General features: G+C 41.9%; 1 protein-coding gene across 1 annotated transcript in view; it reads right to left on the bottom strand.

The window, feature by feature from the left end:
* MOGAT1 (monoacylglycerol O-acyltransferase 1) overlaps nt 1-16,779 on the bottom strand; it is a 32,661-nt gene that overhangs the window by 12,262 nt on the left and 3,620 nt on the right. Inside the window, exons 2-4 of the mRNA XM_040228486.1 lie at nt 7,752-7,930; nt 6,981-7,185; nt 81-255 (exon numbers count right to left, since the gene is read on the bottom strand). Coding sequence (XP_040084420.1) covers nt 81-255; nt 6,981-7,185; nt 7,752-7,930 — 559 coding nt within the window. The remainder of the gene's footprint in view (nt 1-80; nt 256-6,980; nt 7,186-7,751; nt 7,931-16,779) is intronic.

Here is a 16,779-nt window from a genome sequence, read left to right on the forward strand (position 1 = left end):
CAGAAAAATTACTTCTTCGAATTCACTTAATAATGGGTTAGCTTCCCTGACACAGTTGCCTGAAATGAAAAGCCACTTACCCATGGGTCAAAGCAGTTTTCACAAATCCCTTCCGCTGGCGGATGAACAGAGTGAACTTCCCAGGATGGGCATCCAGTGATTCCTCTGCGCCCCCAAGCACAATGACTGAGATGTTTCCACCTCCCTCTTTGCTTAATACGTGGGACACACTTTTCTTGGAAACTGAGACTAGCCCTTAGTGAATAAAACAAAAGGCGTTAATTAATTGTTCTTTAGTATTCTTATCTTAAGAATCTATAGCAACAGTCCCCACCCTTTTTGGCATCAAGGACTGGTTTCATTGAAGGCAGTTTTTCCATGGGCCAGGGGGATGGGGGGGTGGTTTGGGGATGATTCAAGTGCATTCAGACTGGTTCCAAATAGGAAAAGGAGTACGTCAAGGCTGTATATTGTCACCCTGCTTATTTAACTTATATGCAGAGTACATCATGAGAAATGCTGAGCTGGATGAAGCACAAGCTGGAATCAAGATTGCTGGGAGAAATATCAATAACCTCAGATATGCAGATGACACCACCCTTATGGCAGAAAGTGAAGAAGAACTAAAGAGCCTCTTGATGAAAGTGAAAGAGGAGAGTGAAAAAGTTGGCTTATAGCTCAACATTCAGAAAACGAAGATCATGGCATCTGGTCCCATCACCACATGGCAAATAGATGGGGAAAAAGTGGAAACAGTGGCTGACTTTTATTTTGGGGGGCTCCAAAATCACTGCAGATGGTGACTGCAGACATGAAATTAAAAGATGCTTGCTCCTTGGAAGGAAAGTTATGACCAACCTAGACAGCATTTTCGAAAGCAGAGACATTACTTTGTCAACAAAGGTCCATCTAGTCAAGGCTGTGGTTTTTCCAGTAGTCATGTATGGATGTGAGAGTTGGACTATAAAGAAAGCTGGGCTCCAAAGAATTAATTCTTTAGAACTCTGGTATTGGAGAAGACTCTTGAGAGTCCCTTGAACTGCAAGGAGATCCAACCAGTCCATCTTAAAGGAGATCCCTGAGTGTTCATTGGAAGGACTGATGTTGAAGCTGAAACTCCAATACTTTGGCCACCTGATGCAAAGAGTTGACTCATTTGAAAAGACCCTGATGCTGGGAAAGATTGAAGGCAGGGGGAGAAGGGGATAAGAGAGGATGAGGTGGTTGGATGGCATCACCGGCTCAGTGGACATGAGTTTGGGTAAACTCTGGGAGTTGGTGATGGACAGGGAGGCTTGGTGTGCTGTGGTTCATGAAGTTGCAATGAGTCGGACAAGGCTGAGTGACTGAACTGAACATTTATTGTGCACTTTATTTCTAGTATTATTACATCTGCTCCATTTCAGATCATCAGGTATTGGAACCTGGAAGCTGGGGACCCCTGATTTATGGCACTAATAAATATTAAACAAAATTTCCTACACTGCTGATATTTGGAGCACTGTGTGGGTTTATAATTTTTCCATAGCCAAATCTTTGGTAATAGATTCCATCACTAAGATCTAACATTTTGCCAGGTGATGGGTTAGATTTTTAAAATGTCACTTGATTATTACTAGGTCTACCAGTTGTTTGAGTAAGTTGTGTACTGCTCAATTCTACAGATTCCACTCATACTGCATTTTAAGTAAAAGGTGTCTCCTGGAGTTGTTCAGTACACAATCTGCACAGCTGTATGTGGTAGTCTTGATCATTACCCTGGCAGATCCTTGCTCAGAACCAAACAATATACCCTTCAAGAGGTTGCACTGATCTTCTGTACACCAATGATTTGTTTTCAGGTACTCTATATGGATTTTTATTTCTCAAGCATGGATTTATCATGTAAATGGTTTCAAAAAAATTCAGACATCTGACAAATAACCTGTGTCAATTGCTAAATCTGTGCATGGTTCCAAAATATCTAGTTTGACTTTGGTACATTGTTTAAGACATAAGTTACATAACTGTTCAGTCTTTATATGAGGCTTCCCATTTAAAAATAAGTTTAAAGACTCCTTTTCAGATTTTAATAGCACAATGTACTCTTGGAGGAAAATACTATGAACTCTTGGAGAAAAAGAATAAAGAAAACACAAACAACTCAGGACCCATAATTCAGAGATAATCCCTTCTTAATGTCTTATTGTTTCCTTCCTTTCTTGATTTTATCCCCCCCCCCCTTTTTTTAGTCATAAAATAATGTGCTAGCTTTATCAAGACATAGCACTTCATCTCTTAAAGGAAATTACATGCTCATTTTACTGTGCATTTCTATTGCTGGGGGAATATAAAATAAGGACAGGATTCTGAAAAACCAGCTACTCTCTTCAGAGAAGAGGCAGAGGAGAGTGGGTTAGAGGGTAGAGAACCTGGGCACAGAGGGGTGTGAACTCTCGTTGAGTTCAGGGCATGGCCTTTCTGCTCTGCAAGCCCTGAATGGGCACAGAGGCATCACTTCCACTGAAAAGAGAGCCCCTTGGATTTTCAGACACCTGGCAGTCCTCTCTTGCCTCTGTCCACTTCTCAGTTTCCTCCTGAGGCTTACCTTCTTCAGATCATGCTTAAAAGTTGGTATTTCTCAGGGCTGTTAGGGACTAAATGTTTATAGTCCTCCAAAATTCATATGTTGAAACCCTAACCCCTAATAGGATGGTATTAAGAGGCTGGGGCCTTTGGGAGATAATAATCATAAGAATGGAGGCCTCCTGAATGGGATTAATGTCTTTTTAATATTTATTTATATATTCTAATTAATTTATTTGGCTGCTCAGGGTCTTAGTTGCAGCACTCAGGATCTTTAGTTGTGGTATGAGAACTCTTAGATGCAGCATGCAGGATCTTGTTCCCTGACCAGGGATCGAACCCAGGCCCCCTGCATTGGGAGCGTAGAGTCTTAGCCACTGGACTGACAGGGAAGTCTCAGGATGAATGTTCTGATAGGAAGAGGACAAACCTAGTTTGTTCTCTCTTTCCACCACGTGAAGATACAACAAGATATCTATCTACTAACCAGCACGTGGGCCATCACCAGACATCAGATTGTCCCAGCCTTCAGACTGCGAGAAATAAATTTCTAGTGTTCAAGCTATCCAGTCTACGGTATTCTCTTATAGCAGATGATGTCTTTAACCTCATCTCTCCACAAGGATTCAACTACCACTCACGTGTGCTGAGTGTTCCCAAACCCATCCCCAGGGAGTTTTTCTCCTGAGGCTCCAGGCCTACACCTCCTATTGCTCAAAGGACATCTCTACCTCAACAGCTTAGAGACACCTCAAACTCCATGATTCCCAACCCAGTGCATGAAATTCTTCCACAAAGTTGTTTCTCTCCCATTATTACTTATCAAAGCGATTGGGAGTATCATCTATCCAGTCCCCCAAGTCAGAATGTAGGTTCCTTCCATACACAGTCCCCTCTTTTCAGCCACCATGATCATTGATCATTCATCACTCATTCACTCATTCATTCATTCATTCAAAAACACTTACTGAACATTTGCTACAGGTAAGACACTGTGCCAGATGCTGATGAGACAGTGAAATACAATTGCTGCCCTCATGCGGCTGAATCAGTCACTAAATACTGTTGCACTGTGTGTGTGCTCAGTCACGTCCAAATCTTTGCAACCCCTTGGACTGTAGCGCACCCAGGCTCCTCCAGGCAAAAATCCTGGAGTGGGGTGCCATTTCCTCCTCCAGGGTATCCTTCTCGAGCTAGAGATTGAACCTGCATCTCTTGAGTCTTCTGCATCAGCAGGTGAATTCTCTACCACTGAACCACCTGGAAACCCCAAGTTTTGTAGACTCTATCAGCTATTTTTCATATTGATTCCTTGTTCTCTAGTTCCACAGCCACCGTGCCAGTTTAGCCCTTATCACCTGTCCCCTGATGACGGAAATAGGCCTTTTCATCTTCACAGTCTCCAGGCTCATCTCTAACTTATTTCCAAGCTGCTGCCTGCATGACTTACTGTGCAAAATCCTACCAGGTCCCTACTTTGCTCAAAATCCCTCACAAGTTCCTCATGGCTAACCTACAAGAAAAAAAATCTAAAGTGTATATATTATAGATAAGGCTGATATGATCTGATCTCAACTGCCTGCTAACCCTTAATGAGTAGATGTAAAGAAACATGAACCTTGAAACACATCGTGTACTCTAGCCAACACCTGCTGAGTACAGATTTACCAAAATGCGCCAAGAGGAATGGCATGGACATGGAACTTGCAAAGACTTATAGCCACAAAAATCTTGGTAAGAGTAAAATACCATCAGCAGAGGATTTCTGAAATGCAATGGGTTACTTAGGGCTTCCTAAGGTAGAGAATCTCTGTGGTAAAGAAGCCACCTGCCAATGCTGGAGACATGGGTTCGATCCCTGGGTTGAGAAGATCTCCTGGAGAAGGAAAAGGCAACCTACTCCAATATTCTTGCCTGGAGAGTCCCATGGACGGAGGAGCCTAGCATGCTGTAGTCTATAGGGTCGCAAAGGGTTGAACACAACTTAGCAACCAAACAACAACAATGGGTTCCTTACTAAGTGAGGTCTGGGGCACATGGCTGTCTGTCTTTCCCCACCCCAAGAGAGGCAGCCACCAAGGCAGGTGCAGAGTAGAGGGGCAGCTTTGGGCCAGGGGCAGTTCTAGGAGGCCAGTTCTATGAAGGGATGCTGCTGCTGCTGCTAAGTCACTTCAGTTGTGTCCGACTCTGTGCGACCTCATAGACGGCAGCCCATGAGGCTCCTCTGTCTCTAGGATTCTCCAGGCAAGAATACTGGAGTCGGTTGCCATTTCCTTCTCCAATGCATGAAAGTGAACAGTGAAAGTGAAGTCGCTCAGTCGTGCCCGACTCTTAGCGACCCCATGGACTGCAGCCCACCAGGCTCCTCCATCCATGGGATTTTCCAGGCAAGAGTACTGGAGTGGGGTGCAACTGCCTTCTCCGATGAAGGGATGAGAACTCCCTAAACTTAGAGACAAGGACAGTCCAAACTTCCCCTGGCTACAAGTCTGGATGTTTTTATCTAGCTTTAGGACATTTCAGGTGACAGCAACAGGGAAGATCTCATGATGTCATGAGCCAGTGACAGTAGACCAGCTTCATCTCAAATGCCAGTTCTAGAAAACAACAGTGGCACCACGTGGACAAAGACCTTATCGTTGGTTATTTGTAGTTGACATGGCCTTCAAGAGGGTATACCTTCATCTCTCCTGCCACAAAGTTGCCACACCTGCTTCCAATTATACTACCCAAACTCACCTGTGGCTATACTTCGAATCGGCAAACAGTATAATGTAAATGGGGCTTGCCTACTGGCTCAGATGGTAAAGAATCTGCCTGCAAAGAGGGAGATCTGGGTTTGATCCCTGGGTTAGGATCCCTTGAAAAAGGGAAAGGCTATCCACTCCAGTATTCTTGCCTGGGGAATCCCATGGACAGAAGAGTCTGGCAGGCCACCGTCCATGGGGTCACAAAGAGTAGGACATGACTGAGTGACTAACACACACACATAACGTAAATATAGTTCTGTGATGTTTTGGAATAAAAAAAAAAAAGGCTTTTCCTTTTAACTTTCTTCCTTTTATAAAACTCTAACCCAGCATCTGCAAAAGAGGAAAGAGAAGGGATTTTCCCCGCCCCCCACTTAGTTCTGGAGCTGGGGGTTAGTTCGCCCTCTAGTGGCCAGATGCAGGCACAGCCTAAACTGGACACTGAGCCCAGGGTTACATGCGTGAAGGTCCATAAACAGAACCTGGAAACCCAGGCAAGGATGTTTAGTGATTTCCAACAAGCTATCTAATGACAACAGAGAGTTGAGAAATTAATAAGAAGTAATCAAAACCTATGAGACCATGAGCAATTCTATCTCTGAATATGCTCTGATCCTGAAATTACAATTTTCCCAAAAGATTATCCATTTTTCATATGTCCAAGAAATGCAAAGACAATAATAATTAACCTACACAATGATCATAAACATAAAGCTCTTTGTAAGTTACTATAGCTCATGCTTAGTAAATTGGTCAAGTTGGAAAAACCAAATAAATTGAGCCTCTTAAATTGAAATAAGAGCTATTAAGACAATCTTAGACTTCTGGACACACTCATATAATATTTTTACAGCATTTTTACTGAATTTTATTCTCAGAATTGGGAAAATTATGGTTTCTCTAATCTGAAAGTCTTCCACTAGTTCAGAGTAGCAAAGTAAAATTTCTGAGCCAAGTTGTGCTTAATTTGGGAGGAAAAAGACAGCAGATTCAGTGTGGCCATTATTCCAAGACACATCGGAGGACATTTTCAATTTCTAATATTCGTAAAAGCAGACAAAGCACCTCTCCAAAGGTATCATTTATTACTTATTTGCTCCAAGCATGATTCTTTCTTTCTCATCTGGATACACAAAATGCATTCATTAATTTATACTTTCATTGAATTAACATCTTTTAACATTCCTAAATCCCAGGTACTATGCTATATATTATGCTAGTTATTTGGTGAATTATGGGGGAAAAAATACACAGTCTTGTGGCTCAGACAGTAAAGAATCTGCCTGCAGTACAGGAGACCCAGGTTCGATCCCTGGGTCAGGAAGATCCCCTGGAGAAGGAAATAAGGAAATGGCAACCCACTCCAGTGTTCTTGCCTGGAGAATCCCACGGACAGAGGAGCCTGGCGAACTACAGTCCATGGGGTCGCAAAGAGTCGGGCACGACTAGGTGACTAACACGTTCGCTTTCTTTCTGTCTTCCTCGTGTTTCCAGTCCGGTGCGGGAAAGCAAGAACCACCCAAACAGTACATGAAGTGTGAGACAGGGATAAAGATACAGAGTTGTACTCTAAGAAACCATAAACCTGGTTGGCTTGAGAGAGAACATTTTGTGTAGTCCTGCCACCCCAGAACACTGTGGAAACAGTGATCTCCTTTCACTTACCAATACTCATCGCATATTCCCGGAAGAGCGGACACCGGAACCAATACGGCAGCACGTGAAGGTAGGAGGTAAGGCCGGGAAATAGCTCCTTGAAGGCGGAATAATTTGTACAAAAGTTTCCAAAGGCTCCAGCCACGAGCACTCCATGGGGGTGAAACCCAAATATGTAGTTGTGACTCGAATCCAAATCCTGGGTTTTGATGAGCTACAGTGAGTTTATGTTGACATAAAAAAAATAAAATGTTGCCCGATTAGTTTCCAAGAAGAAACAAAAGGATGTAGTTCTATATTCAAGAGGAAATGGGAAACTTGACTCGTTTTAGTTTCCTGGGATAGTGTGCGTTAGTCTCTCAGTCATGTCGGACTCTTTGAGACCCTACTGATTGTAGCCCACCAGGCTCCTCCGTCCATGCAAGAAGAGTGGAGTGGTTTGCCATTCCCTTCTTCAAGGGATCTAGGGATGAACCCAAGTCTCTCCTGATTTAGGGATGAACCCAAGTCTCTCCCATTGCAGACAGTTTCTTCACCGTCTGAGCCACCAGGGAAGCCCACCCTGGGGTAGCGCTGTATTCACATTTTTCAACTGTGTCCTGAGCCCTTCACACCCAGCCTGCTACATTTTGTCAGTTTAGCTTAGACTCCATTTAGTAACTTGGGCTGAATTTCAGGCTCTCTTCCTCTAAAAAGGGAAAAGCTTGAAAAATGTGATAAAAACACATTTGCATTTTTTTCTCAGCGCAAAACCATACTATGTAAAACAATTCTACTCACGTGAATCGGAAAATAGTCCTTAAAGTATCTCCAAGTGGCCCAGCTTCTGACCCATTCGGATCTTCTGCCTCCTTGCTCTGGGGTTTGCCAGTCAAAGTAAAGCCATGTCAAGTAAGGGAGGTAGAGGAACCAGTAGTTGCGAATGATCAGGAACACGGTAATTCCGAGGCATACCCCTGCTGTAAGAAAGGGGAAGACCTCAGAAATTGGGGTCTGTTAGAATCTGCCCACTGTACATACAATCACTGGTTCTAGGTGTTGTTGTTCAGTTGCTAAGTTGTATCTGACTCTGCGATCCCATGGGCTGCAGCATGCCAGACTCCTCTGTCCTCCACTATCTCCCAGAGTTTGTTCAAATTCATGTCCATTGAGTCAGTGATGCTATCTGACCATCTCATCCTCTGTTGCCCCCTTCTCTTCTTACCCTCAATCTTTCCCAGCATCAGGGTCTTTTCCAATGAGTCGGTTCTTTGCATTAGGTGGCCCAAGGTAGGAGGATCTAATATTTTCAAAGTATGTTTAACTGAGCCTCAGTTCAACTGAGACAATGTAACAAGACAGCAATGTATAGTATGACTTAACATTTCTTGGATGTATAGTATATGGCAACTTCTATATTGTGGGCTTCACCAAAATATTTTTAAGTTTAATCTTCATATAGCCACAACATCATAGAAGCAGCCGGAACACTCCTAATGTCGTTTTTTCCCTTTTTTTCCTGGGCTTCCATTTCTTTGTTTTTTTTAAAGTCTAGAAAGTAATTTTTCACAAAAGGGTATAATTTAGAAATGAGATACATTTTTTAGCTTTTTATTTTCTCATATAGTTGATTAACAATGTTGTATTAGTTTCAGGTGTCCAGCAAAGTGATACAGTCATACGTGTCTGCATGCTTGTGCATGCTTGCTAAGCTGCTTCAGTCGTGTCCTATGGACCACAGCCCACCAGGCTCCTTCTCCAGATAAGAATACTGGAGTGGGTTGCCCTTCCTCCTTCAGAGGATCTTCCCAACCCAGGGATTGAACCCTCATCTCTTATGTCTCCCACACTGGCAGGCAGGTTCTTTGCCACTAGCACCACCTAGGAAGCCCAATACTTGTGTCTATTCTTTTTCAAATGCTTTTCCTTTTTAGGGTATTACATAACATTGAGCTAATGTATTTTTTTATAGTAGGGAAAATTGCAGCTTAAGGAGGTTAAGTGAATTGCTCAAGACACACAAATTGTAAGTGGCTGACCCATCTAAATTGAAGATCCATTATCAAAGCCCATGACCTTACCTCACCACCCCACTGCACCCCCAATGTGGAGGAACTGTCGTTGACAAGAAGGATGCAGAAGAGTTCCTACTACAAGTGTTCACCTTGATTGAGTGGTTATTCATCATATGCCCATGTAAAGGGCACATTCCACTGAGAAACTTCATTTTCAGGAACTCTATTGCCAGAGATAGAAATAAAAGAGAAGAAACTCTGTCCCTTAGCTCACCTACCACTTCTTGCAACATTTCACGGCAGAGCAATTCTAATTATTTGTGCACCTAATGACGTAGACTCAAATAGATGAAGCAGGAACTGATAAAACTTGACCTGGGCAATAGTGACAAGAATATTTGCCTTTAAGTAATACGTTAAGCTAAGCTACACATTTTCTTTTTATGTCGATGCTGTGCATGCATGCAAAGTCGCTTCAGCCATGTCTGATTCTTTGTGACCCCATGGACTGTAGCCCACCAGGCTCCTCTGTCCATGAAATTATCCAGGCAAGAATACTGGAGTGGGTTGCCATGCCCTCCTCCAGGGGATCTTCCCGACCCAGGGATCGAACCTGTGTCTCTTATGTCTCCTGCATTGGCAGGTGGATTTTCTTTACCACTAGCACCACCTGGGAAGCCCACATGTCTATGCTATGTGTCAGATTTTAAAAAAAAAAATTATAAAAAGAAAAAGATATCAATGGGGAAGAGCACAGAGACTTAAAGCCTGGCACAGAGTAAACGCTCAAAAAATGCCAGCCATTACTACTACTCTAAGGAGTAGCATTGCTTCTTTCTTCTTTATTATGTGCTGAGTCACTAATCTTGTGCTGACTTTATCTCCCAGATCCTATCCATTCTCAACTTTGTCCCAGTGGTTGGGGCACCACACTTGCACTGCCACAGTGTGACCAAAAAAATTTAGTAAACAAAAGAACAATAAGAATAATAAAAGAACAATGATGGTGAGAGCAGCTGTTTTGCCCCTTTCCTATTCGCCCAGTTCTGTTCCCTTCTAACCTTAAAAGAACCTAATTATAGGAATGAGATCACTAAGCCATTGAAACTAACTCCGGACTTAGGCTCTCCTGAATGCACACCATGCTTTACCTCACCTGTTGATCCTTTCCCTAGATAAAAAGAAGTGGAAATGAAGAATTACACAATTAACAAAATAACTAGCTCTCTACCCCCAAGCAATACTGCAGGCAGATCATACAAGCAAGATACCGTCTGAAGAGTCAGCCAGCCTGTCCTCATGGAGAATGATGTAAAACTCAACCTCTTGCCTGGATGATTCACTGGGATGCTTCCCCTCCCACATTTTCCCCTTTATGAGTCATCATGGCTGAGCACAATCTTCAGAGCTGGTCTCTGGACACGAATCCACCTTCTCCCAGGTGGCTGGCTTTCCTTATTGAAGAACCTTTCCTTTCTTCTGACACTTGTCTCTTGAATTATTGTCTTACCAGCTGAACCCAGGTTTGGTAAAAGTGGCATATAGGAAACTCCCAAATAAATGTTAGTTATCAGCCACCACTAACTGTTTGAGACCTTTATAAATACCAGTTTCATATGGCTCAACCCAGTTTTTTATTTCCCAGTGCTTATATTATCTTGATAAAAAATTTTAAAACAGGTAAATAAAAGGAAAGGAATATGACAAAACATTTACAATAGGTATCTCTGGGTGAGAAAATGGACTTTCTCTAGTCTCTTCTAAAAGTTCTTCTATTTTCTAATAACTAGCATGAATTATCTTATAATCAAAACGTATTTAAAAAAATTAAATAAAATGATTCCACTAAAGGGAAACAAAGTAAACGAAACTGCAGAATAAGTCTACTTATGTAAGAATATTTTCATCTTTAACATGATTTTATTAAATTACCATGAGCAAATCTCATCAGAAAAACACTGAAAACTTGTGGAAGTTTATTTATTTGCATTAAATAGTGACCAGTGACCAATATTAAGAAATTATTAAAAATATTTAACTTGTATGGGTACCATTTCCACTTGTATCTAAGAAGTTTTCATTTACCCCTATAAAAACTATTTCTATACTTATTTTAGCCATTTAACATAGTATAGAGAAAGAAGAGAATTCAGAGGCAAACAAATCCTTTAGCACATCAGGTTCTTTTCCTTTTTATTCCTGAGGCATTGTGTTTCAAAACAGCAATCAGTGCCATCTGCTGAGTAGCATGCCAGGCAGCATGCCAGGCCTCCCTGTCCATCACCAACTCCTGGAGTTGACTCAGACTCATGCCCATTGAGTTGGTGATGCCATCTGACCATCTCATCCTCTGTCGTCTCCTTCTCTTCCCTCCTTCAATCTTTCCCAGCATCAGGGTCTTTTCAAATGAGTCAGTCAGGTCATAGTACAGCATCTTTGGATTTGGACACAATCACAAAAAACTAACCAATCTGATCACATGGATCACAGTCTTATCTAACTCAATGAAACTATGAGCCATGCTGTGTAGGGCCACCCAAGACAGATGGGTCATGGTGGAGAGTTCTGACAAAACGTGGTCCACTCAAGAAGGGAATGGCAAACCACTTCAGCATTCTTGCCTTGAGAACCATGAACAGTATGAAGAGGCAAAAAGATGGGACACTGAAAGATGAACTCCCCAGGTTGATGGGTGCCCAATATGCTACTAGAGAAGAGCAGAGAAATAACTCCAGAAAGAATGAAGAGGCTGAGCCAAGGCAGAAACAATGCAGAGCTGTGGATGTAACTGGTGATGGAAGTAAAGTCTGATGCTGTAAAGAACGATATTGCACAGAACCTGGAATCTTAGGTCCATGAGTCAAAGTAAATTAGCAGTGATCAAATAGGAGATGGTGAGCGTGAACATTGACATTTTAGGAATCAGTGAGCTAAAATGGATCCAAATGGGTGAATTTAATTCAGATGACCATTATATCTACTAGTGTGGGCAAGAATCCCTTAGAAGAAATGGAGTAGCCATCATAGTAAACAAAAGAGTCTGCAGTACTTGGGTTCAATCTCAAAAACGACAGAATGATCTGAGTTCATATAAAGGCAAACCATTCAATATCATAGTAATCCAAGTCTATACTCCAACCACTAATGCCAAAGATGCTGAAGTTAAGTGGCTCTATGAAGACCTACAACTGCTACTGCTACTGCTACTGCTACTGCTAAGTCACTTCAGTCGTGTCCGACTCTGTGTGACCCCATAGACGGCAGCCCACCAGGCTCCTCCGTCCTGGGGATTCTCCAGGCAAGAACACTGAAGTGGGTTGCCATTTCCTTCTCCAATGTGTGAAAGTGAAGTCGCTCAGTCATGTCTGACTGTTTGTGACCCCATGGACTGCAGCCTACCAGGCTCCACCTGTCCATGGGATTTTCCAGGCAAGAGTGGGGTGCCATTGCCTTCTCCAAGACCTACAACTAACTACACCAAAAAAAGATGTCTTTTCATCATAGGGGACTGGAATGCAAAAGCAGGAAGTCAAGAAATACACCTGGAGTAACAGGCAAGTTTGGCCTTGGAGTACAAAATGAAGCAGGACAAAGGCTAACAGAATTTTGCCAAGAGAACACACTGGTCATAGCAAACACCCTCTTCCAACAACACAAGAGAAGACTCTACACATGGACATCACCAGATGGTCAATACTGAAATCAGACTGATTATATTCTTTGCAGCCAAAGATGAAGAAGCTCTATACAGTCAGCAGAAACAAGACCAGGAGCTGACTGTGGCTCAGATCATGAACTTATTGCCAAATTCAGACTTAAATTGAAGAAAGTAGGGAAAACTACTAGACCATTCAATTCAGTTCAGTCACCCAGACTTTGCAACCCCATGAACCACAGCACACCAGGCCTCCCTGTCCATCACCAACTGCCGGAGTCTACCCAAACCCATGTCCATTGAGTTGGTGATGCCATCCAACCATCTCATCCTCTGTCATCCCCTTCTCCTCCTGCCCCCAATCTCTCCCAGCATCAGGGTCTTTTCAAATGAGTTAGCTCTTTGCATTAGGTGGCCAAGGTATTGGAGTTACAGCTTCAACATCAGTCCTTCCAATGAACACTAAGGACTGATTTCCTTAGGATGGACTGGTTGGATCTCCTTGCAGTCCAAGGGGCTCTCAAGAGTCTTCTTCAACACCACAGTTCAAAAGCATCAATTCTTTGGTGCTCAGCTTTCTTTATAGTTCAACACTCACATCCATACATGACCACTGGAAAAACCATAGCCTTGACTAGACGGACCTTTGTTGACAAAGTAATGTCTCTGCTTTACAGTAGAAGTGACAAATAAATTCAAGGAACTAGATCTGATAGAGTGCCTGAAGAACTATAGATGGAGGTTCGTGACATTGTACAGGAGGCAGTGATCAAGTCCACCCCCAAGAAAAAGAAATGCAGAAAGGCAAAATGGTTGTCTGAGGAGGCTTTACAAATAACTATGAAAAGAAGAGAAGTGAAAAGTAAAGGAGAAAAGGAAAGATATACCTATTTGAATGCAGAGTTCCAAAGAATAGCAAGGAGGGATAAGAAAGCCTTCCTCAGTGACCAGTGCAAGAAATAGAGGAAAACAGAATGGGAAAGACTAGAGATCTCTTCAAGAAAATTAGAGATATCAAGGGAAGATTTCATGCAAAGATGGGCACAATAAAGGACAGAAGTGGTATGGACCTAACAGAAGCAGAAGATATTAAGAAGAGGTGGCAAGAATACACAGAAGAACTGTACAAAAAAGATCTTCACAACCCAGATAATCACGATGGTGTGAGCACTCACCTAGAGCCAGACATCCTGGAATGTGAAGTCAAGTGGACCTTAGGAAGCATCATTACAAACAAAGCTAGTGGAGGTGGTGGAATTCCAGTTGAGCTATTTCAAATTCTAAAAGATGCTGCTGTGAAAGTGCTGCACTCAATATGCCAGCAAATTTGGAAAAGTCAGCTGTGGCCACAGGACTGGAAAAGGTCAGTTTTCATTCCAATCCCAAAGAAAGGCAATGCCAAAGAATGCTCAAACTACCGCACAATTGCACTCATCTCACATGCTAGTAAAGTAATTCTCAAAATCCTCCAAGCCAGGCTTCAATAGTACATGAACCAATAACTTCCAGATGTTCAAGCTGTATTTAGAAAAGGCAGAGGAACCAGAGATCAAATTGACAACATCTGTTGGCTCATCAAAAAAGCAAGAGACTTCCATAAAAACATCTATTTCTGCTTTACTGACTATGCCAAAGCCTTTGACTATGTGGATCACAACAAACCATGGAAAATTCTTCAAGATATGGAAATACCAGACCACCTGACTTGCCTCCTGAGAAATCTATATACAGGTCAAGAACCAACAGTTAGAAGTGGACATGGAACAACAGACTGATTCCAAATCGGGAAATGAGTATGTCAAGGTTGTATATTGTCACTGTGCTTATTTAACTTATATGCACAGCACATCATGAGAAATGCTGGACTGGATGAAGCACAAGTGGGAATCAAGATTCCTGGGAGAAATATCAATAACCCCAGATATGCAAATGACATGACACTTATGGCAGAAACAAAGAAGAACTAAAGAGCCTCTTGATGAAAGTGAAAGAGGAGAGTGAAAAAGTTGGCTTAAAACTCATCATTAAGAAAACAAAGATCATGGCTTCTGGTCCCATCACTTCATGGCAAATAGGTAGGGAAAGTGTCAGACTTTATTTTTAGGGGTTCCAAAATTACTGCAGATGGTGACTGCAGACATGAAATTAAAAGATGCTTGCTCCTTTGAGAAAAGTTATGACCAACCTAGACAGCATATTAGAAAGCAGAGACATTACTTTGCCAACAAAGGTCCATCTAGTCAAAGCTATGGTTTTTCCTGTGGTCATGTACGGATGTGAGAGTTGGCCTAGAAAGAAAGCTGAGCACCGAAGAATTGATGCTTCCAAATTGTCGTGTTGGAGAAGACTCTTGAGAGTCCCCTGGACACAAGGTGATCCAACCAGTCTATCCTGAAGGAAATCAGTCGTGAATATTCATTGGAAGGACTGATGCTGAAGCTGAAACTCCTATACTTTGGCCACCTGATGTGAAGAACTGACTCACTGGAAAAGACCCTGATGCTGGGAAAGACTGAAGGCAGGAGGAGAAAGGGATAACAGAGGATGAGAAGGTTGGATGGCATCACTGACTCAATGGACGTAAGTTTGAGTAAACTCTGGGAGTTGACAATGGACAGAGAGGCCTGGTGTGCCGCAGTCCACCGGGTCTCAAACAGTCTGACACAAATGAGCGACTGAACTGTGGAGTAACAGAAATTAAACACAAAAATAAACAAATGGGACCTAATTAAACTTAGAAGCTGTTTCACAGCAAAGGAAACTATAAACAAAGGGAAAAGATAATCCTCAGAATGGGAGAAAATAATAGCAAATGAAACAACTGACAAAGGATTAACCTTCAAAATATACAACTAGCTCATGCAGCTCAATACCAGAAAACAAACAACCTGATCAAAAAGTGAGTAGAAGACTTAAACACACGTTTCTCCAAAGAAGACAGTTCAATTCAGTCGCTCAGTCGTGTCCGACTCTTTGCGACCCCATGGACTGCAGCCCACCAGGCCTCCTTGTCCAAAGAAGACAGATAGCGTAATAAACATATGGAAAGATGTTCAACATCTCTCATTAGAAAAATGGAAATCAAAACTAGAAATCAAAAGTTCTGGGGATGTATAGTATAGCATAGTGACTATAGTTAATAATATTGTATATCTGAAAGTTGCTGAGAGTAAATTTTAAAGATCTCATCATAAGAGAAAAAAATTGTAGCTGTGTGGTGATGGATGTTAACTAAACTTGTGGAAATCATTCTGCAACAGAGAAATCAAATCACTCCAGTTGTGTACCTAAAACTAATACAATGTTGCAAGATTGAAAGACAAGCACTTAAGATTTATCTCAAGGAAAGAGTATTTGATTTCATGACTAAATGAAACAATTTGCTATTTTAAAAAATATATTTCAAGTGCTATTGTTAATAGTTTCAACTCATTTCCTGATAGTGGAAAGAAGAATGCATTCCAAGATCTTCATTTAGAGATTTTAAATGACATAGTTAATAAAATTTCTGTCACCATTGAAAGGAGATATTACAACTCTTTAAAATAATTAAAAGGGAAAGAAATAAGTGTTTATCCTTATCTTCCCTGTAAGAAAGGAATTGTAGGGTAAGCAATGGCCATACACGATTAGGAAAAATTATTCTTGGTGTAAATTCTAGCTAATATGTGATGAAGGAATGAGATAATATGAAAATTACCATTTTGTAGTCCCAAATAAAAGTTAATTTAGTCAAGGATCATTAATAGAGACTAGGTGAAAGGTCAATGGTCAATGGAGAACTTTTATCGGCAGCATGTCAATTACCAGCCCTCACATTACTTCTTACCTGGCCCCACTGATCACTCTTAGACACTAATAATGGGAGAACTGGACATTACATGGATCTGACATAATGCGACATGAGCACCCAGCAACACCTTGGAATAGGACTGGCAAAAACGTTTCACCTAAATCTCATCGAGGTTTTAGCTCCAACTTCTACTTTAGAAGAAATACAGAGACTGATGCTGAAGCTACAATACTTTGGCCACCTGATGTGAAGAGCCGATTCATTGGAAAAGATCCTGATGATGGGATTAAAGGCAGGAGAAGGAGACAACAGAGGCTGAAATGGTTGGATGCCATCACAGACTCAATAGACATGGGTTTGAGCAAA

Source organism: Oryx dammah, unplaced genomic scaffold (assembly GCF_014754425.2).
Source record: "Oryx dammah isolate SB20612 unplaced genomic scaffold, SCBI_Odam_1.1 HiC_scaffold_27, whole genome shotgun sequence".
NCBI classification, from domain to species: domain Eukaryota; kingdom Metazoa; phylum Chordata; class Mammalia; order Artiodactyla; family Bovidae; genus Oryx; species Oryx dammah.